The sequence below is a fragment of the Hyperolius riggenbachi genome, chromosome 2, assembly GCF_040937935.1.
Source record: "Hyperolius riggenbachi isolate aHypRig1 chromosome 2, aHypRig1.pri, whole genome shotgun sequence".
NCBI lineage: Eukaryota > Metazoa > Chordata > Amphibia > Anura > Hyperoliidae > Hyperolius > Hyperolius riggenbachi.
The window spans coordinates 2,551,496-2,576,458 of NC_090647.1; the positions used below are offsets into that span (position 1 = coordinate 2,551,496).

General features: G+C 42.2%; 1 protein-coding gene across 1 annotated transcript in view; it reads right to left on the reverse strand.

The window, feature by feature from the left end:
* TRPM2 (transient receptor potential cation channel subfamily M member 2) overlaps nt 1–24,963 on the reverse strand; it is a 539,198-nt gene that overhangs the window by 107,097 nt on the left and 407,138 nt on the right. The window contains exon 26 of the mRNA XM_068263660.1: nt 827–984. Within this exon, the coding sequence (XP_068119761.1) occupies nt 827–984 (158 nt within the window). The remainder of the gene's footprint in view (nt 1–826; nt 985–24,963) is intronic.

Sequence of the window (24,963 nt, forward strand, 5' to 3'; positions counted from 1 at the left end):
TCTCCTCCCGCTCCTCTGATGCTGCCCCTCTCTGCCAGTCCCTACTGACCTCTGCTGCCCATCTCATCCACCTCTCCTCCCGCTCCTCTGATGCTGCTTCTCTCTGCCAATCCCTACTGACCTCTGCTGCCTATCTCATCCACCTCTCCTCCCGCTCCTCTGATGCTGCTTCTCTCTGCCAATCCCTACTGACCTCTGCTGCCTGTCATCCACCTCTCCTCCCGCTCCTCTCATGCTGCCCCTCTCTGCTAATCCCTACTACCCTCTGCTGCTCATCTCATCCACCTCTCCTACCGCTCCTCTGATGCTGCCCCTCTCTGCCAATCCCTACTGACCTCTGCTGCCCATCTCATCCACTTCTCCTCCCGCTCCTCTGATGCTGCTCCTCTCTGCCAATCCCTACTGACCTCTGCTGCCCATCTCATCCACCTCTCCTCCCGCTCCTCTGATGCTGCCCCTCTCTGCCAGTCCCTACTGACCTCTGCGGCCCATCTCATCCACCTCTCCTCACGCTCTTCTGATGCTGCCCCTCTCTGCCAGTCCCTACTGACCTCTGCTGCCCATCTCATCCACCTCTCCTCACGCTCTTCTGATGCTGCCCCTCTCTGCCAATCCCTACTGACCTCTGCTGCCCATCTCATCCACCTCTCCTCACGCTCTTCTGATGCTGCCCCTCTCTGCTAATCCCTACTGACCTCTGCTGCCCATCTCATCCACCTCTCCTCACGGTCTTCTGATGCTGCCCCTCTCTGCCAGGGTTGGTAAGACCACTGACCTGATGCTGCATGTTAGCCATAACTGTCATCAGTTCTGTAGTGCCACCTACCTCCCAGGGCACCAGTTCATCCGGCACTGGGAATCGGGAGACCTTGGAGTGTGGGTACTGCATAAGTCGGGAATTCACATGGTACAAACATTTCTTCTCACCATTCAGCTCAGAACCCGAGCTGGCTTTGTCCTCTGAGTCCTGCGAGCTACTGTGACCTGAAGACAACATGGAGGTAACAGCTGAATGTATAGACATCATGGAGGATCAGAGATACATGTATGGACCTGGCCCTCTCCTCTGAGTCCTGCCAGCTACTGTGACCTAAAGACAACAGCATGGAGGTTATGGCTAATCGTATAGACTTCATGGATGATCAGAGATACGTGTATGGACCTGGCCCTCTCCTCTGAGTCCTGCCAGCTACTGTGACCTGAAGACAACATGGAGGTAACAGCTGAACGTATAGACATCATAGATGATCAGAGATACGTGTATGGACCTGGCCCTCTCCTCTGAGTCCTGCCAGCTACTGTGACCTGAAGACAACAGCATGGAGGTTATAGCTGAACGTATAGACATCATAGATGATCAGAGATACGTGTATGGACCTGGCCCTCTCCTCTGAGTCCTGCCAGCTACTGTGACCTGAAGACAACAGCATGGAGGTTATAGCTGAACGTATAGACATCATAGATGATCAGAGATACGTGTATGGACCTGGCCCTCTCCTCTGAGTCCTGCCAGCTACTGTGACCTGAAGACAACATGGAGGTAACGGCTAATTGTATAGACATCATGGATGATCAGAGATATGTGTATGGACCTGGCCCTCTCCTCTGAGTCCTGCGAGCTACTGTGACCTGAAGACAACATGGAGGTTATGGCTGAACGTATAGACATCATAGATGATCAGAGATACGTGTATGGGCCCTGGCCCTCTCCTCTGAGTCCTGCCAGCTACTGTGACCTAAAGACAACATGGAGGTAATGGCCGAATATATAGACATCATGGAGGATCAGAGATACGTGTATGGACCTGGCCCTCTCCTCTGAGTCCTGCCAGCTACTGTGACCTGAAGACAACATGGAGGTAACGGCTAATCGTATAGACATCATGGATGATCAGAGATACGTGTATGGACCTGGCCCTCTCCTCTGAGTCCTGCCAGCTACTGTGACCTGAAGACAACAACATGGAGGGAACGGCTGAACGTATAGACATCATGGATGATCAGAGATATGTGTATGGACCTGGCCCTCTCCTCTGAGTCCTGTCAGCTACTGTGACCTGAAGACAACATGGAGGTAACAGCTGAATGTATAGACATCATGGATGATCAGAGATATGTGTATGGACCTGGCTCTCTCCTCTGAGTCCTGCCAACTACTGTGACCTGAAGACAACATGGAGGTAACAGCTGAACGTATAGACTTTATGGATGATCAGAGATATGTGTATGGACCTGGCCCTCTCCTCTGAGTCCTGCCAACTACTGTGACCTGAAGACAACATGGAGGTAACAGCTGAACGTATAGACATCATGGATGATCAGAGATTTGTGTATGGACCTGGCCCTCTCCTCTGAGTCCTGCCAACTACTGTGACCTGAAGACAACATGGAGGTAACAGCTGAACGTATAGACATCATGGATGATCAGAGACACATGTATGGACCTGGCTCTCTCCTCTGAGTCCTGCCAGCTACTGTGACCTAAAGACAACATGGAGGTAACAGCTGAACGTATAGACATCATGGAGGATCAGAGATACGTGTATGGACCTGGCCCTCTCCTATGAGTTCTGCCAGCTACTGTGACCTGAAGACAACATGGAGGTAACGGCTGAACGTATAGACATCATGGAGGATCAGAGATACATGTATGGACCTGGCCCTCTCCTCTGAGTCCTGCCAGCTACTGTGACTTGAAGACAACATGGAGGGAACGGCTGAACGTATAGACATCATGGAGGATCAGAGATACGTGTATGGACCTGGCTCTCTCCTCTGAGTCCTGCCAGCTACTGTGACCTGAAGACAACATGGAGGTAATGGCCGAATGTATAGACATCATGGAGGATCAGAGATACATGTATGGACCTGGCCCTCTCTTCTGAGTCCTGCCAGCTACTGTGACCTGAAGACAACAACATGGAGGGAACGGCTGAACGTATAGACATCATGGAGGATCAGAGATACATGTATGGACCTGGCCCTCTCCTCTGAGTCCTGCCAGCTACTGTGACCTGAAGCCAACATGGAGGTAACAGCTGAACGTATAGACATCATGGATGATCAGAGATATGTGTATGGACCTGGCCCTCTCCTCTGAGTCCTGCCAGCTTCTGTGACCTGAAGACAACAACATGGAGGGAACGGCTGAACGTATAGACATCATGGAGGATCAGAGATACATGTATGGACCTGGCCCTCTCCTCTGAGTCCTGCCAGCTACTGTGACCTGAAGCCAACATGGAGGTAACAGCTGAACGTATAGACATCATGGATGATCAGAGATATGTGTATGGACCTGGCTCTCTCCTCTGAGTCCTGCCAACTACTGTGACCTGAAGACAACATGGAGGTAACAGCTGAACGTATAGACATCATGGATGATCAGAGATATGTGTATGCACCTGGCCCTCTCCTCTGAGTCCTGCCAGCTACTGTGACCTGAAGACAACATGGAGGTAACAGCTGAACGTATAGACATCATGGAGGATCAGAGATACGTGTATGGACCTGGCCCTCTCCTCTGAGTCCTGCCAGCTACTGTGACCTGAAGACAACATGGAGGTAACGGCTGAACGTATAGACATCATGGAGGATCAGAGATACATGTATGGACCTGGCCCTCTCCTCTGAGTCCTGCCAGCTACTGTGACCTGAAGACAACATGGAGGTAACGGCTGAATGTATAGACATCATGGAGGATCAGAGATACATGTATGGACCTGGCCCTCTCCTCTGAGTCCTGCCAGCTACTGTGACCTGAAGACAACATGGAGGTAACGGCTGAACGTATAGACATCATGGAGGATCAGAGATACGTGTATGGACCTGGCTCTCTCCTCTGAGTCCTGGCTGCTACTGTGACCTAAAGACAACATGGAGGTAACGGCCGAACGTATAGACATCATGGATGATCAGAGATACGTGTATGGACCTGGCTCTCTCCTCTGAGTCCTGCCAGCTACTGTGACCTGAAGACAACATGGAGGTAACGGCTGAACGTATAGACATCATGGAGGATCAGAGATACATGTATGGACCTGGCCCTCTCCTCTGAGTCCTGCCAGCTACTGTGACCTGAAGACAACAGCATGGAGGTTATGGCTAATCGTATAGACATCATGGATGATCAGAGATACGTGTATGGACCTGGCCCTCTCCTCTGAGTCCTGCCAGCTACTGTGACCTGAAAACAACATGGAGGTAACAGCTGAACGTATAGACATCATAGATGATCAGAGATACGTGTATGGACCTGGCCCTCTCCTCTGAGTCCTGCCAGCTACTGTGACCTGAAGACAACAGCATGGAGGTTATAGCTGACCATATAGACATCATGGAGGATCAGAGATACGTGTATGGACCTGGCCCTCTCCTCTGAGTCCTGCCAGCTACTGTGACCTGAAGACAACATGGAGGTAACCACTGACCATATAGACATCATGGAGGATCAGAGATACATGTATGGACCTGGCCCTCTCCTCTGAGTCCTGCCAGCTACTGTGACCTGAAGACAACAGCATGGAGGTTATGGCTAATCGTATAGACATCATGGAGGATCAGAGATACGTGTATGGACCTGGCTCTCTCCTCTGAGTCCTGCCAGCTACTGTGACCTGAAGACAACATGGAGGTAACGGCTGAACGTATAGACATCATAGATGATCAGAGATACATGTATGGACCTGGCTCTCTCCTCTGAGTCCTGCCAACTACTGTGACCTGAAGACAACATGGAGGTAACAGCTGAACGTATAGACATCATGGAGGATCAGAGATACATGTATGGACCTGGCCCTCTCCTCTGAGTCCTGCCAGCTACTGTGACCTGAAGACAACATGGAGGTAACGGCTGAACGTATAGACATCATGGATGATCAGAGATACGTGTATGGACCTGGCCCTCTCCTCTGAGTCCTGCCAGCTACTGTGACCTGAAGACAACATGGAGGTAATGGCTGAATGTATAGACATCATGGAGGATCAGAGATACGTGTATGGACCTGGCCCTCTCCTCTGAGTCCTGCCAGCTACTGTGACCTGAAGACAACATGGAGGTAACAGCTGAACGTATAGACATCATGGATGATCAGAGATACATGTATGGACCTGGCCCTCTCCTCTGAGTCCTGCCAGCTACTGTGACCTGAAGACAACATGGAGGTAACGGCTGAACGTATAGACATCATGGATGATCAGAGATACGTGTATGGACCTGGCCCTCTCCTCTGAGTCCTGCCAGCTACTGTGACCTGAAGACAACATGGAGGGAACGGCTGAACGTATAGACATCATGGAGGATCAGAGATACGTGTATGGACCTGGCTCTCTCCTCTGAGTCCTGGCTGCTACTGTGACCTGAAGACAACATGGAGAGAACGGCTGAACGTATAGACATCATGGATGATCAGAGATACATGTATGGACCTGGCCCTCTCCTCTGAGTCCTGCCAGCTACTGTGACCTGAAGACAACATGGAGGTAACAGCTGAACGTATAGACATCATGGAGGATCAGAGATACGTGTATGGACCTGGCCCTCTCCTCTGAGTCCTGCCAGCTACTGTGACCTGAAGACAACATGGAGAGAACGGCTGAACGTATAGACATCATGGAGGATCAGAGATACGTGTATGGACCTGGCCCTCTCCTCTGAGTCCTGCCAGCTACTGTGACCTGAAGACAACAACATGGAGGGAACGGCTGAACGTATAGACATCATGGAGGATCAGAGATACATGTATGGACCTGGCCCTCTCCTCTGAGTCCTGCCAGCTACTGTGACCTGAAGACAACATGGAGGTAACGGCTGAACGTATAGACATCATGGAGGATCAGAGATACGTGTATGGACCTGGCCCTCTCCTCTGAGTCCTGCCAGATTCTCAGCCAAGACACTGTATGCATATGATTTGTATGATATTGCCATGTTTTCATTGGTTCACTCTGAGCACTCCGGACTCCTCCCACATCCTAAAAACATACTGTTCATTTCTATCCCTAAAAATACCTTTTGACTTAAGTTGGGACACTCGGCTATTATCTTCCCACTGACCCGATCTCTCTTCAGTTGGGGACACCGCTAGCTACATAATAATAAGAATAGCTCTGGCTACCTAATACTAAGGGGCACCTGTAGCTACCTATGATGGGCAAGGGAAGTAAGGGAGAGGTGACAGCTGGGCCCGCCAGCACACATTGTGGTGCGGTTCAACGGGGGTTTGTAGGTTCATGGAGGGCGGAGCCAGGACATCTGTGCCTATAGGCTCCTGTGATGTAAATCCGAACCTGGGTAGGACGTTAGACTATGACTATGGTAGGATTAGAGTGTGAGCTCCTCTGAGGACAGTCAGTGACATGACTATGTACTCTGTAATGTGCTGCAGAAGATGTCAGTGCTATATAAATACATAATAATAATATGGTAGGACGTTAGACTATGACTATGGTAGGATTAGATTGTGAGCTCCTCTGAGGACAGTCAGTGACATGACTATGTACTCTGTAATGTGCTGCAGGAGATGTCAGTGCTATATAAATACATAATAATACTATGGTAGGACATTAGACTATGACTATGGTAGGATTAGAGTGTGAGCTCCTCTGAGGACAGTCAGTGACATGACTATGTACTCTGTAATGTGCTGCAGGAGATGTCAGTGCTATATAAATACATAATAATAATAATAATATGGTAGGACATTGGACTATGACTATGGTAGGATTAGAGTGTGAGCTCCTCTGAGGACAGTCAGTGACATGACTATGTACTCTGTAATGTGCTGCAGAAGATGTCAGTGCTATATAAATACATAATAATAATATAGTAGGACATTTGACTATGACTGTGGCAGGATTAGAGTGTGAGCTCCTCTGAGGACAGTCAGTGACATGACTATGTACTCTGTAATGTGCTGCAGAAGATGTCAGTGCTATATAAATACATAATAAAAATATGGTAGGACATTACACTATGACTATAATAGGATTAGAGTGTGAGGACAGTCAGTGACATGACTATGTACTCTGTAATGTGCTGCAGAAGATGTCAGTGCTATATAAATACATAATAATATGGTAGGACATTTGACTATGACTGTGGCAGGATTAGAGTGTGAGCTCCTCTGAGGACAGTCAGTGACATGACTATGTACTCTGTAATGTGCTGCAGAAGATGTCAGTGCTATATAAATACATAATAAAAATATGGTAGGACATTACACTATGACTATAATAGGATTAGAGTACATGACTATGTACTCTGTAATGTGCTGCAGAAGATGTCAGTGCTATATAAATACATAATAATATGGTAGGACATTAGACTATGACTATGGTAGGATTAGAGTGTGAGCTCCTCTGAGGACAGTCAGTGACATGACTATGTACTCTGTAATGTGCTGCAGAAGATGTCACTGCTATATAAATACATAATAATAATATGGTAGGACATTAGACTATGACTATGGTAGGAATAGACTGTGAGCTCCTCTGAGGACAGTCAGTGACATGACTATGTACTCTGTAATGTGCTGCAGAAGATGTCAGTGCTATATAAATACATAATAATAATATGGTAGGACATTACACTATGACTTTGGTAGGATTAGAGTGTTATCTCCTCTGAGGACAGTCAGTGACATGACTATGTACTCTGTAATGTGCTGCAGAAGATGTCAGTGCTATATAAATACATAATAATAATATGGTAGGACATTAGACTATGACTATGGGAGGATTAGAGTGTGAGCTCCTCTGAGGACAGTCAGTGACATGACTATGTACTCTGTAATGTGCTGCAGGAGATGTCAGTGCTATATATATACATAATAATAATATGGTAGGACATTAGACTATGACTATGGTAGGATTAGAGTGTGAGCTCCTCTGAGGACAGTCAGTGACATGACTATGTACTCTGTAATGTTCTGCAGAAGATGTCAGTGCTATATAAATACATAATAATAATATGGTAGGGTATTAGACTATGACTATGGTAGGATTAGAGTGCGAGCTCCTCTGAGGACAGTCAGTAACATGACTGTGTGTACTCTGTAATGTGCTGCAGAAGATGTCAGTGCTATATAAATACATAATAATAATATGGTAGGACATTAGACTATGACTATGGTAGGGTTAGAGTGTGAGCTCCTCTGAGGTCAGTCAGTGACATGACTATGTACTATGTAATGTGCTGCAGAAGATGTCAGTGCTATATAAATACATAATAATAATATGGTAGGACATTAGACTATGACTATGGTAGGATTAGAGTGCGAGCTCCTCTGAGGACAGTCAGTGACATGACTCTGTACTCTGTAATGTGCTGCAGAAGATGTCAGTGCTATATAAATACATAATAATATGGTAGGACATTAGACTATGATTATGGTAGGATTAGATTGCGAGCTCCCCTGAGGACAGTCAGTGACATGACTATGTACTCTGTAATGTGCTGCAGAAGATGTCAGTGTTATATAAATACATAATAATAATATGGTAGGACATTAGACTATGACTATGGTAGGATTAGAGTGTGAGCTCCTCTGAGGACAGTCAGTGACATGACTATGTACTCTGTAATGTGCTGCAGAAGATGTCAGTACTATATAAATACATAATAATAATATGGTAGGACATTACACTATGACTATGGTAGGATTAGATTGTGAGCTCCTCTGAGGACAGTCAGTGACATGACTATGTACTCTGTAATATGCTGCAGGAGATGTCAGTGCTATATAAATACATAATAATAATATGGTAGGACATCAGACTATGACTATGGTAGGATTAGAGTGTGAGCTCCTCTGAGGACAGTCAGTGACATGACTATGTACTCTGTAACGTGCTGCAGAAGATGTCAGTGCTATATAAATACATAATAATAATATGGTAGGACATTAGACTATGACTATGGTAGGATTAGAGTGTGAGCTCCTCTGAGGACAGTCAGTGACATGACTATGTACTCTGTAATGTGCTGCAGGAGATGTCAGTGCTATATAAATACATAATAATAATATGGTAGGACATTAGGCTATGACTATGGTAGGATTAGAGTGTGAGCTCCTCTGAGGACAGTCAGTGACATGACTACGTACTCTGTAATGTGCTGCAGAAGATGTCAGTGCTATATAAATACATAATAATAATATGGTAGGACATTAGGCTATGACTATGGTAGGATTAGATTGTGAGCTTCTCTGAGGACAGTCAGTGGCATGACTATGTACTCTGTAATGTACTGCAGAAGATGTCAGTGCTATATAAATACATAATAATAATATGGTAGGACATTAGACTATGACTATGGTAGGATTAGAGTGTGAGCTCCTCTGAGGACAGTCAGTGACATGACTACGTACTCTGTAATGTGCTGCAGAAGATGTCAGTGCTATATAAATACATAATAATAATATGGTAGGACATTAGGCTATGACTATGGTAGGATTAGATTGTGAGCTTCTCTGAGGACAGTCAGTGGCATGACTATGTACTCTGTAATGTACTGCAGAAGATGTCAGTGCTATATAAATACATAATAATAATATGGTAGGACATTAGACTATGACTATGGTAGGATTAGAGTGTGAGCTCCTCTGAGGACAGTCAGTGACATGACTATGTACTCTGTAATGTGCTGCAGAAGATGTCAGTGCTATATAAATACATAATAATAATAATATGGTAGGACATTACACCATGACTATGGTAGGGTTAGAGTGTGAGCTCCTCTGAGGACAGTCAGTGACATGACTATGTACTCTGTAATGTGCTGCAGAAGATGTCAGTGATATATAAATACATAATAATAATATGGTAGGACATTAGACTATGACTATGGTAGGATTAGAGTGTGAGCTCCTCTGAGGACAGTCAGTGACATGACTATGTACTCTGTAATGTGCTGCAGGAGATGTCAGTGATATATAAATACATAATAATAATATGGCAGGACATTACACTATGACTATGGTAGGATTAGATTGTGAGCTCCTCTGAGTCTGACAGTGACATGACTATGTACTCTGTAATGTGCTGCAGGAGATGTCAGTGATATATAAATACATAATAATAACATGGTAGGACATTAGACTATGACTATGGTAGGATTAGAGTGTGAGCTCCTCTGGGGACAGTCTGTGACATGACTATGTACTCTGTAATGTGCTGCAGAAGATGTCAGTGCTATATAAATACATAATAATAATATGGGAGGACATTAGACTATGACTATGGTAGGATTAGATTGTGACCTCCTCTGAGGACAGTCAGTGACATGACTATGTACTCTGTAATGTGCTGCAGGAGATGTCAGTGCTATATAAATACATAATAATAATATGGTAGGACATTAGACTATGACTATGGTAGGATTAGAGTGTGAGCTCCTCTGAGGATAGTCAGTGACATGACTATGTACTCTGTAATGTGCTGCAGAGGGTGTCAGTGCTATATAAATACATAATAATAATATGGTAGGACATTAGACTATGACTATGGTAGGATTAGAGTGTGAGCTCCTCTGAGGACAGTCAGTGACATGACTATGTACTCTGTAATGTGCTGCAGGAGATGTCAGTGATATATAAATACATAATAATAATATGGTAGGACATTAGACTATGACTATGGTAGTATTAGATTGTGAGCTCCTCTGAGGACAGTCAGTGACATGACTATGTACTCTGTAATGTGCTGCAGAAGATGTCAGTGCTATATAAATACATAATAATAATATGGTAGGACATTAGACTATGACTATGGTAGGATTAGATTGTGAGCTCCTCTGAGGACAGTCAGTGACATGACTATGTACTCTGTAATGTGCTGCAGAAGATGTCAGTACTATATAAATACATAATAATAATATGGTAGGACATTACACTATGACTATGGTAGGATTAGATTGTGAGCTCCTCTGAGGACAGTCAGTGACATGACTATGTACTCTGTAATATGCTGCAGGAGATGTCAGTGCTATATAAATACATAATAATAATATGGTAGGACATTAGACTATGACTATGGTAGGATTAGAGTGTGAGCTCCTCTGAGGACAGTCAGTGACATGACTATGTACTCTGTAACGTGCTGCAGAAGATGTCAGTGCTATATAAATACATAATAATAATATGGTAGGACATTAGACTATGATTATGGTAGGATTAGAGTGTGAGCTCCTCTGAGGACAGTCAGTGACATGACTATGTACTCTGTAATGTGCTGCAGGAGATGTCAGTGCTATATAAATACATAATAATAATATGGTAGGACATTAGACTATGACTATGGTAGGATTAGAGTGTGAGCTCCTCTGAGGACAGTCAGTGACATGACTACGTACTCTGTAATGTGCTGCAGATGTCAGTTCTATATAAATACATAATAATAATATGGTAGGACATTAGGCTATGACTATGGTAGGATTAGATTGTGAGCTTCTCTGAGGACAGTCAGTGGCATGACTATGTACTCTGTAATGTACTGCAGAAGATGTCAGTGCTATATAAATACATAATAATAATATGATAGGACATTAGACTATGACTATGGTAGGATTAGAGTGTGAGCTCCTCTGAGGACAGTCAGTGACATGACTATGTACTCTGTAATGTGCTGCAGAAGATGTCAGTGCTATATAAATACATAATAATAATAATATGGTAGGACATTACACCATGACTATGGTAGAGTTAGAGTGTGAGCTCCTCTGAGGACAGTCAGTGACATGACTATGTACTCTGTAATGTGCTGCAGGAGATGTCAGTGATATATAAATACATAATAATAATATGGCAGGACATTACACTATGACTATGGTAGGATTAGATTGTGAGCTCCTCTGAGTCTGACAGTGACATGACTATGTACTCTGTAACGTGCTGCAGGAGATGTCAGTGATATATAAATACATAATAATAATATGGTAGGACATTAGACTATGACTATGGTAGGATTAGAGTGTGAGCTCCTCTGGGGACAGTATGTGACATGGCTATGTACTCTGTAATGTGCTGCAGAAGATGTCAGTGCTATATAAATACATAATAATAATATGGGAGGACATTAGACTATGACTATGGTAGGATTAGATTGTGACCTCCTCTGAGGACAGTCAGTGACATGACTATGTACTCTGTAATGTGCTGCAGGAGATGTCAGTGCTATATAAATACATAATAATAATATGGTAGGACATTAGACTATGACTATGGTAGGATTAGAGTGTGAGCTCCTCTGAGGACAGTCAGTGACATGACTATGTACTCTGTAATGTGCTGCAGAAGATGTCAGTGCTATATAAATACATAATAATAATATGGTAGGACATTAGACTATGACTATGGTAGGATTAGAGTGTGAGCTCCTCTGAGGACAGTCAGTGACATGATTATGTACTCTGTAATGTGCTGCAGGAGATGTCAGTGCTATATAAATACATAATAATAATATGGTAGGACATTAGACTATGGCTATGGTAGGATTAGAGTGTGAGCTCCTCTGAGGACAGTCAGTGACAGGACTATATACTCTGTAATGTGCTGCAGGTAGAGTTGAGCTGAAATTTTCGTAATTTCGCATTACTATAATTACGCATGCGAAATTTGCAATTACGATGCGAAATTAGCGTAGCGAAATTGCCATTAAAATCGTAATTGAAAATACCGTAAGCGTAATTTTCAACGCGAAATTTCGCGTTTCGTTCATGCCGTAATTTCGCATTAAACGCTACCGTAATTTCGCGTTAAACCGTAACGCTCCGTATAATATAAAAAAGCCGCCGACTTTAAGGGTTAATAGCAAAGCCCCCTTAAATGCTAAGAGCCTCAAATTTGGAGAATATATTAAGGAGATCAGGAGGAATAAGAGGAAAAATTTTTTTTTCAAAAAGACCTTATAGTTTTTGAGAAAATCGATGTTAAAGTTTCAAAGTAAAAATGTATACATTTAAAAACCCGCCGACTTTAACGGTTAATAGCAAAGCCTGCTTAAAGTTTAGGAACACCAAATTCCTAGGGTATATTAAGGGGATCAGTGGGAATAAGAGGAAAAAATTTTTTTTCAAAAACACCTTATAGTTTTTGAGAAAATCGATTTTTAAGTTTCAAGGGCAAAAATGTCTTTTAAATGCGGAAAATGTCAGTTTTTTTTGCACAGGTAACAATAGTGTATTATTTTCATAGATTCCCCCAAGTGGGAAGAGTTTTACTTACTTCGTTCTGAGTGTGGGAAATATAAAAAAAAAACGACGTGGGGTCCCCCCTCCCAGACCTCTTTAACCCCTTGTCCCCCATGCAGGCTGGGATAGCCAGAATGCGGAGCACCGGCCGCGTGGGGCTCCGCACCCTGACTATACCAGCCCGCATGGTCCATGGATTGGGGGGTCTCGGAAGGGGAGGGGCAGCCAAGCTTTCCCCTCCCCCTCCGAGCCCTTGTCCAATCCAAGGACAAGGGGCTCTTCTCCACCTCCGATGGGCGGTGGAGGTGGAGGCCACGATTTCCTGGGTGGGGGGTTCATGGTGGAATCTGGGAGTCCCCTTTAAAAAGGGGTCCCCCAGATGCCCACCCCCCTCCCAGGAGAAATGAGTATAGAGGTACTTGTAGTACCCCTTACCCATTTCCTTTAAGAGTTAAAAGTAAATAAACACACAAACACATAGAAAAAGTATTTTAATTGAACAAAAAACATAACCACGAAAAAAGTCCTTTAATATTCTTAATTAACCATTAATACTTACCTGTCCCTTTAAATAAATGATCCCACGCAATATCCTCGGAAATGTTCTATCAGTTACAATGTAACAAAGTTATTACAATATAACAACTTTGTTACATTGTAACTACGCCGCACCCGACGTCACTCGCCGCTCACCCGCCGCACGGACCCGACAGAGCTCTGAGCTATATAGCTCAGAGCTCTCGAAAGCATCTTTGTATTTGGGCTCCAAGGAGCCCCATTGGTCCTTAGCAGACCAATGGGGTTCCTTCTGATTTGAAGGAACCCCATTGGTCTGCTAAGGACCAATGGGGCTCCTTGGAGCCCAAATACAAAGATGCTTAGAAAGCTCTGAGCTATATAGCTCAGAGCTCTGTCGGGTCCGGACTCCGTGCAGGACGCTAAGTCCCCGCCGGCTCCGCTGCCCTCCCCGCCTCTCCCACATGTCACCCACGTCACCCACATGTGGGTGACATGTGGCTGACAGATGTGGGCGGGGTGGACAGCGGGAGCTGCGGGGACTTAGCGTCCTGCACGGACGCGTATGCGGCGGCTGAGCGGCGAGTGGCGTCGGGTGCGGCGTAGTTACAATGTAACAAAGTTGTTACATAATAACTTTGTTACATTGTAACTGATAGAACATTTCCGAGGATATTGCGTGGGATCATTTATTTAAAGGGACAGGTAAGTATTAATGGTTAATTAAGAATATTAAAGGACTTTTTTCGTGGTTATGTTTTTTGTTCAATTAAAATACTTTTTCTATGTGTTTGTGTGTTTATTTACTTTTAACTCTTAAAGGAAATGGGTAAGGGGTACTACAAGTACCTCTATACTCATTTCTCCTGGGAGGGGGGTGGGCATCTGGGGGACCCCTTTTTAAAGGGGACTCCCAGATTCCACCATGAACCCCCCACCCAGGAAATCGCGGCCTCCACCTCCACCGCCCATCGGAGGTGGAGAAGAGCCCCTTGTCCTTGGATTGGACAAGGGCTCGGAGGGGGAGGGGAAAGCTTGGCTGCCCCTCCCCTTCCGAGACCCCCCAATCCATGGACCATGCGGGCTGGTATAGTCAGGGTGCGGAGCCCCACGCGGCCGGTGCTCCGCATTCTGGCTATCCCAGCCTGCATGGGGGACAAGGGGTTAAAGAGGTCTGGGAGGGGGGACCCCACGTCGTTTTTTTTTTATATTTCCCACACTCAGAACGAAGTAAGTAAAACTCTTCCCACTTGGGGGAATCTATGAAAATAATACACTATTGTTACCTGTGCAAAAAAAACTGACATTTTCCGCATTTAAAAGACATTTTCGCCCTTGAAACTTAAAAATCGATTTTCTCAAAAACTATAAGGTCTTTTTGAAAAAAAATTTTTTCCTCTTATTCCCACTGATCCCCTTAATATACCCTGGGAATTTGGTGTTCCTAAACTTTAAGCAGGCTTTGCTATTAACCGTTAAAGTCGGCGGGTTTTTAAATGTTTACATTTTTCCTTTGAAACTTTAACATCGATTTTCTCAAAAACTATAAGGTCTTTTTGAAAAAAAATGTTTTCCTCTTATTCCTCCTGATCTCCTTAATATATTCTCCAAATTTGAGGCTCTCAGCATTTAAGGGGGCTTTGCTATTAACCCTTAAAGTCGGCGGCTTTTTTATATTATACGGAGCGTTACGGTTTAACGCGAAATTACGGTAGCGTTTAATGCGAAATTACGGCATGATACGACTGTAATGCGAAAATTACGCGAAAATTACGCTTACGCGAAATTTCGCGAAATCCTTCTTCATTACGATTATGTACTTACGGCCATAATCGTAATTACACTAATTACGCGAAATTTCGCAAAATCGTAATTAGGTCATTACGCTCATCTCTAGCTGCAGGAGATGTCAGTGCTATATAAATACATAATAATAATATGGTAGGACATTACACTATGACTATGGTAGGATTAGAGTGTGAGCTCCTCCGAGGACAGTCAGTGACATGACTATGTACTCTGTAATGTGCTGCAGGAGATGTCAGTGCTATATAAATACATAATAATAATATGGTAGGACATTACACTATGACTATGGTAGGATTAGAGTGTGAGCTCCTCTGAGGACAGTCAGTGACATGACTATGTACTCTGTAATGTGCTGCAGAAGATGTCAGTGCTATATAAATACATAATAATAATATGGTAGGACATTAGACTATGACTATGGTGGGATTAGAGTGTGAGCTCCTCTGAGGACAGTCAGTGACATGACTATGTACTCTGTAATGTGCTGCAGGAGATGTCAGTGCTATATAAATACATAATAATAATAATATGGTAGGACGTTAGACTATGACTATGGTAGGATTAGGGTGTGAGCTCCTCTGAGGACAGTCAGTGACATGACTATGTACTCTGTAATGTGCTGCAGGAGAGGTCAGTGCTATATAAATACATAATAATAATATGGTAGGACATTAGACTATGACTATGGTAGGATTAGAGTGTGAGCTCCTCTGAGGACAGTCAGTGACATGACTATGTACTCTGTAATGTGCTGCAGAAGGTGTCAGTGCTATATAAATACATAATAATAATAATATGGTAGGACATTAGACTATGACTATGGTAGGATTAGAGTGTGAGCTCCTCTGAGGACAGTCAGTGACATGACTACGTACTCTGTAATGTGCTGCAGAAGATGTCAGTGCTATATAAATACATAATAATAATATGGTAGGACATTAGGCTATGACTATGGTAAGATTAGATTGTGAGCTTCTCTGAGGACAGTCAGTGGCATGACTATGTACTCTGTAATGTACTGCAGAAGATGTCAGTGCTATATAAATACATAATAATAATATGGTAGGACATTAGGCTATGACTATGGTAGGATTAGAGTGTGAGCTCCTCTGAGGGACAGTCAGTGACATGACTATGTACTCTGTAATGTGCTGCAGGAGAGGTCAGTGCTATATAAATACATAATAATAATATGGTAGGACATTAGACTATGACTATGGTAGGATTAGAGTGTGAGCTCCTCTGAGGACAGTCAGTGACATGACTATGTACTCTGTAATGTGCTGCAGAAGATGTCAGTGCTATATAAATACATAATAATAATAATATGGTAGGACATTACACCATGACTATGGTAGAGTTAGAGTGTGAGCTCCTCTGAGGACAGTCAGTGACATGACTATGTACTCTGTAATGTGCTGCAGAAGATGTCAGTGATATATAAATACATAATAATAATATGGTAGGACATTAGAATATGACTATGGTAGGATTAGAGTGTGAGCTCCTCTGAGGACAGTCAGTGACATGACTATGTACTCTGTAATGTGCTGCAGGAGATGTCAGTGATATATAAATACATAATAATAATATGGCAGGACATTACACTATGACTATGGTAGGATTTGATTGTGAGCTCCTCTGAGTCTGACAGTGACATGACTATGTACTCTGTAATGTGCTGCAGGAGATGTCAGTGATATATAAATACATAATAATAATATGGTAGGACATTATACTAGGACTATGGTAGGATTAGAGTGTGAGCTCCTCTGAGGACAGTCAGTGACATGACTATGTACTCTGTAATGTGCTGCAGGAGATGTCAGTGATATATAAATACATAATAATAATATGGTAGGACATTAGACTATGACTATGGTAGTATTAGATTGTGAGCTCCTCTGAGGACAGTCAGTGACATGACTATGTACTCTGTAATGTGCTGCAGAAGATGTCAGTGTTATATAAATACATAATAATAATATGGTAGGACATTAGACTATGACTATGGTAGGATTAGAGTGTGAGCTCCTCTGAGGACAGTCAGTGACATGATTATGTACTCTGTAATGTGCTGCAGGAGATGTCAGTGCTATATAAATACATAATAATAATATGGTAGGACATTAGACTATGGCTATGGTAGGATTAGAGTGTGAGCTCCTCTGAGGACAGTCAGTGACAGGACTATATACTCTGTAATGTGCTGCAGGAGATGTCAGTGCTATATAAATACATAATAATAATATGGTAGGACATTACACTATGACTATGGTAGGATTAGAGTGTGAGCTCCTCCGAGGACAGTCAGTGACATGACTATGTACTCTGTAATGTGCTGCAGGAGATGTCAGTGCTATATAAATACATAATAATAATATGGTAGGACATTACACTATGACTATGGTAGGATTAGAGTGTGAGCTCCTCTGAGGACAGTCAGTGACATGACTATGTACTCTGTAATGTGCTGCAGAAGATGTCAGTGCTATATAAATACATAATAATAATATGGTAGGACATTAGACTATGACTATGGTGGGATTAGAGTGTGAGCTCCTCTGAGGACAGTCAGTGACATGACTATGTACTCTGTAATGTGCTGCAGGAGATGTCAGTGCTATATAAATACATAATAATAATAATATGGTAGGACGTTAGACTATGACTATGGTAGGATTAGGGTGTGAGCTCCTCTGAGGACAGTCAGTGACATGACTATGTACTCTGTAATGTGCTGCAGGAGAGGTCAGTGCTATATAAATACATAATAATAATATGGTAGGACATTACACTATGACTATGGTAGGATTAGAGTGTGAGCTCCTCTGAGGACAGTCAGTGACATGACTATGTACTCTGTAATGTGCTGCAGAAGGTGTCAGTGCTATATAAATACATAATAATAATAATATGGTAGGACATTACACTATGACTATGGTAGGATTAGAGTGTGAGCTCCTCTGAGGACAGTCAGTGACAAGACTATGTACTCTGTAATGTGCTGCAGGAGATGTCAGTGCTATATACATACATAATAATATGGTAGGACATTAGACTATGACTATGGTAGGATTAGAGTGTGAGCTCCTCTGAGGACAGTCAGTGACATGACTATGTACTCTGTAATGTGCTGCAGGAGATGTCAGTGATATATAAATACATAATAATAATATGGCAGGACATTACACTATGACTATGGTAGGATTAGATTGTGAGCTCCTCTGAGTCTGACAGTGACATGACTATTTACTCTGTAATGTGCTGCAGAAGATGTCAGTGCTATATAAATACATAATAATAATATGGTAGTTCATTAGACTATGACTATGGTAGGATTAGATTGTGAGCTCCTCTGAGGACAGTCAGTGACATGACTATGTACTCTGTAATGTGCTGCAGGAGATGTCAGTGCTATATAAATACATAATAATAATATGGTAGGATATTAGACTATGACTATGGTAAGATTAGATTGTGAGCTCCTCTGAGGACAGTCAGTGACATGACTATGTACTCTGTAAAGTGCTGCAGGAGATGTCAGTGCTATATAAATACATAATAATAATATGGTAGGACATTAGACTATGGCTATGGTAGGATTAGAGTGTGAGCTCCTCTGAGGACAGTCAGTGACAGGACTATATACTCTGTAATGTGCTGCAGGAGATGTCAGTGCTATATAAATACATAATAATAATATGGTAGGACATTAGACTATGACTATGGTAGGATTAGATTGTGAGCTCCTCTGGGGACAGTCAGTGACATGACTATGTACTCTGTAATGTGCTGCAGAAGATGTCAGTGCTATATAAATGCATAATAATAATATGGTAGGATATTAGACTATGACTATGGTAGGATTAGAGTGTGAGCTCCTCTGAGGACAGTCAGTGACATGACTATGTACTCTGTAATGTGCTGCAGAAGATGTCAGTGCTATTATTATTTTATTATTATTATTATTATTTAGTATTTATATAGCGCCGACATATTACGCAGCGCTGTACAGTGTATATATATATCTTGTCACTAAGTGTCCCTCAAAGGAGCTCACAATCTAATCCCTACCATTGCCATATGTCTATATTATGTAGTGTATTTATTGTAGTCTAGGGCCAATTTTTAGGGGGAGCCAATTAACTTATCCGTATGTTTTTGGGGAGTGGGAGGAAACCGGAGCGCCCGGAGGAAACCCACGCAGACACGGAGAGAACATACAAACTCTTTGCAGATAGTGCCCTGGCTGGGATTCGAACCAGGGACCCAGCGCTGCAAGGCGAGAGAGCTAACCACTACGCCACCGTGTTGCCCTGCTATATAAATACATAATAATAATATGGTAGGACATTACACTATGAATATGGTAGGATTAGAGTGTGAGCTCCTCTGAGGACAGTCAGTGACAGGACTATATACTGTGTAATGTGCTGCAGGAGATGTCAGTGCTATATAAATACATAATAATAATATGGTAGGACATTACACTATGACTATGGTAGGATTAGAGTGTGAGCTCCTCTGAGGACAGTCAGTGACATGATTATGTACTCTGTAATGTGCTGCAGGAGATGTCAGTGCTATATAAATACATAATAATAATATGGTAGGACATAAGACTATGGCTATGGTAGGATTAGAGTGTGAGCTCCTCTGAGGACAGTCAGTGACAGGACTATATACTCTGTAATGTGCTGCAGGAGATGTCAGTGCTATATAAATACATAATAATAATATGGTAGGACATTAGACTATGACTATGGTAGGATTAGATTGTGAGCTCCTCTGAGGGCAGTCAGTGACATGACTATGTACTCTGTAATGTGCTGCAGAAGATGTCAGTGCTATATAAATACATAATAATAATATGGTAGGACATTAGACTATGACTATGGTAGGATTAGAGTGTGAGCTCCTCTGAGGACAGTCAGTGACAGGACTATGTACTCTGTAATGTGCTGCAGAAGATGTCAGTGCTATATAAATACATAATAATAATATGGTAGGACATTAGACTATGGCTATGGTAGGATTAGAGTGTGAGCTCCTCTGAGGACAGTCAGTGACAGGACTATGTACTCTGTAATGTGCTGCAGGAGATGTCAGTGCTATATAAATACATAATAATAATAATATGGTAGGACGTTAGACTATGACTATGGTAGGATTAGGGTGTGAGCTCCTCTGAGGACAGTCAGTGACATGATTATGTACTCTGTAATGTGCTGCAGGAGATGTCAGTGCTATATAAATACATAATAATAATATGGTAGGACATTAGACTATGGCTATGGTAGGATTAGAGTGTGAGCTCCTCTGAGGACAGTCAGTGACAGGACTATATACTCTGTAATGTGCTGCAGGAGATGTCAGTGCTATATAAATACATAATAATAATATGGTAGGACATTACACTATGACTATGGTAGGATTAGAGTGTGAGCTCCTCCGAGGACAGTCAGTGACATGACTATGTACTCTGTAATGTGCTGCAGAAGATGTCAGTGCTATATAAATACATAATAATAATATGGTAGGACATTACACTATGACTATGGTAGGATTAGAGTGTGAGCTCCTCTGAGGACAGTCAGTGACATGACTATGTACTCTGTAATGTGCTGCAGAAGATGTCAGTGCTATATAAATACATAATAATAATATGGTAGGACATTAGACTATGACTATGGTGGGATTAGAGTGTGAGCTCCTCTGAGGACAGTCAGTGACATGACTATGTACTCTGTAATGTGCTGCAGGAGATGTCAGTGCTATATAAATACATAATAATAATAATATGGTAGGACGTTAGACTATGACTATGGTAGGATTAGGGTGTGAGCTCCTCTGAGGACAGTCAGTGACATGACTATGTACTCTGTAATGTGCTGCAGGAGATGTCAGTGCTATATAAATACAAAATAATAATATGGGAGGACATTAGGCTATGACTATGGTAGGATTAGAGTGTGAGCTCCTCTGAGGACAGTCAGTGACATGACTATGTACTCTGTAATGTGCTGCAGGAGATGTCAGTGCTATATAAATACATAATAATAATATGGTAGGACATTAGACTATGACTATGGTAGGATTAGAGTGTGAGCTCCTCTGAGGACAGTCAGTGACATGACTATGTACTCTGTAATGTGCTGCAGAAGATGTCAGTGCTATATAAATACATAATAACAATATGGTAGGACATTACACTATGACTATGGTAGGATTAGAGTGTGAGCTCCTCTGAGGACAGTCAGTGACATGATTATGTACTCTGTAATGTGCTGCAGGAGATGTCAGTGCTATATAAATACATAATAATAATATGGTAGGACATTACACTATGACTATGGTAGGATTAGAGTGTGAGCTCCTCCGAGGACAGTCAGTGACATGACTATGTACTCTGTAATGTGCTGCAGGAGAGGTCAGTGCTATATAAATACATAATAATAATATGGTAGGACATTAGACTATGGCTATGGTAGGATTAGACTGTGAGCTCCTCTGAGGACAGTCAGTGACATGACTATGTACTCTGTAATGTGCTGCAGAAGATGTCAGTGCTATATAAATACATAATAACAATATGGTAGGACATTACACTATGACTATGGTAGGATTAGAGTGTGAGCTCCTCTGAGGACAGTCAGTGACATGACTATGTACTCTGTAATGTGCTGCAGAAGATGTCAGTGCTATATAAATACATAATAATAATATGGTAGGACATTAGACTATTACTATGGTAGGATTAGATTGTGAGCTCCTCTGAGGACAGTCAGTGACATGATTATGTACTCTGTAATGTGCTGCAGGAGATGTCAGTGCTATATAAATACATAATAATAATATGGAAGGACATTAGGCTATGACTATGGTAGGATTAGAGTGTGAGCTCCTCTGAGGACAGTCAGTGACAGGACTATATACTCTGTAATGTGCTGCAGGAGATGTCAGTGCTATATAAATACATAATAATAATATGGTAGGACATTACACTATGACTATGGTAGGATTAGAGTGTGAGCTCCTCTGAGGACAGTCAGTGACATGACTATGTACTCTGTAATGTGCTGCAGAAGATGTCAGTCCTATATAAATACATAATAATAATATGGTAGGACATTACACTATGACTATGGTAGGATTAGAGTGTGAGCTCCTCTGAGGACAGTCAGTGACATGACTATGTACTCTGTAATGTGCTGCAGAAGATGTCAGTCCTATATAAATACATAATAATAATATGGTAGGACATTACACTATGACTATGGTAGGATTAGAGTGTGAGCTCCTCCGAGGACAGTCAGTGACATGACTATGTACTCTGTAATGTGCTGCAGAAGATGTCAGTGCTATATAAATACATAATAATAATATGGGAGCACATTAGACTATGACTATGGTAGGATTAGAGTGTGAGCTCCTCTGAGGACAGTCAGTGACATGACTATGTACTCTGTAATGTGCTGCAGAAGATGTCAGTGCTATATAAATACATAATAATAATATGGTAGGACATTACACTATGACTATGGTAGGATTAGAGTGTGAGCTCCTCTGAGGACAGTCAGTGACATGACTATGTACTCTGTAATGTGCTGCAGAAGATGTCAGTGCTATATAAATACATAATAATAATATGGTAGGACATTAGACTATGACTATGGTGGGATTAGAGTGTGAGCTCCTCTGAGGACAGTCAGTGACATGACTATGTACTCTGTAATGTGCTGCAGGAGATGTCAGTGCTATATAAATACATAATAATAATAATATGGTAGGACGTTAGACTATGACTATGGTAGGATTAGGGTGTGAGCTCCTCTGAGGACAGTCAGTGACATGACTATGTACTCTGTAATGTGCTGCAGGAGAGGTCAGTGCTATATAAATACATAATAATAATATGGTAGGACATTACACTATGACTATGGTAGGATTAGAGTGTAAGCTCCTCTGAGGACAGTCAGTGACATGACTATGTACTCTGTAATGTGCTGCAGGAGATATCAGTGCTATATAAATACATAATAATAATATGATAGGACATTAGACTATGACTATGGTAGGATTAGAGTGTGAGCTCCTCTGAGGACAGTGACATGACTATGTACTCTGTACAGTGCTGCAGGAGATGGCAGTGCTATATAAATACATGATAATAATATGGTAGGACATTACACTATGACTATGGTAGGATTAGATTGTGAGCTCCTCTGAGGACAGTCAGTGACATGACTATGTACTCTGTAATGTGCTGCAGGAGATGTCAGTGCTATATAAATACATAATAATAATATGGTAGGACATTAGACTATGACTATGGTAGGATTAGATTGTGACCTCCTCTGAGGACAGTCAGTGACATGACTATGTACTCTGTAATGTGCTGCAGGAGATGTCAGTGCTATATAAATACATAATAATAATATGGCAGGACATTAGACTATGACTATGGTAGGATTAGATTGTGAGCTCCTCTGAGGACAGTCAGTGACATGAATATGTACTCTGTAATGTGCTGCAGGAGATGTCAGTGCTATATAAATACATAATAATAACATGGTAGGACATTAGGCTATGCCTATGGTAGGATTAGAGTGTGAGCTCCTCTGAGGACAGTCAGTGACATGATTATGTACTCTGTAATGTGCTGCAGGAGATGTCAGTGCTATATAAATACATAATAATAATATGGTAGGACATTAGACTATGGCTATGGTAGGATTAGAGTGTGAGCTCCTCTGAGGACAGTCAGTGACAGGACTATATACTCTGTAATGTGCTGCAGGAGATGTCAGTGCTATATAAATACATAATAATAATATGGTAGGACATTACACTATGACTATGGTAGGATTAGAGTGTGAGCTCCTCCGAGGACAGTCAGTGACATGACTATGTACTCTGTAATGTGCTGCAGAAGATGTCAGTGCTATATAAATACATAATAATAATATGGTAGGACATTACACTATGACTATGGTAGGATTAGAGTGTGAGCTCCTCTGAGGACAGTCAGTGACATGACTATGTACTCTGTAATGTGCTGCAGAAGATGTCAGTGCTATATAAATACATAATAATAATATGGTAGGACATTAGACTATGACTATGGTGGGATTAGAGTGTGAGCTCCTCTGAGGACAGTCAGTGACATGACTATGTACTCTGTAATGTGCTGCAGGAGATGTCAGTGCTATATAAATACATAATAATAATAATATGGTAGGACGTTAGACTATGACTATGGTAGGATTAGGGTGTGAGCTCCTCTGAGGACAGTCAGTGACATGACTATGTACTCTGTAATGTGCTGCAGGAGATGTCAGTGCTATATAAATACAAAATAATAATATGGGAGGACATTAGGCTATGACTATGGTAGGATTAGAGTGTGAGCTCCTCTGAGGACAGTCAGTGACATGACTATGTACTCT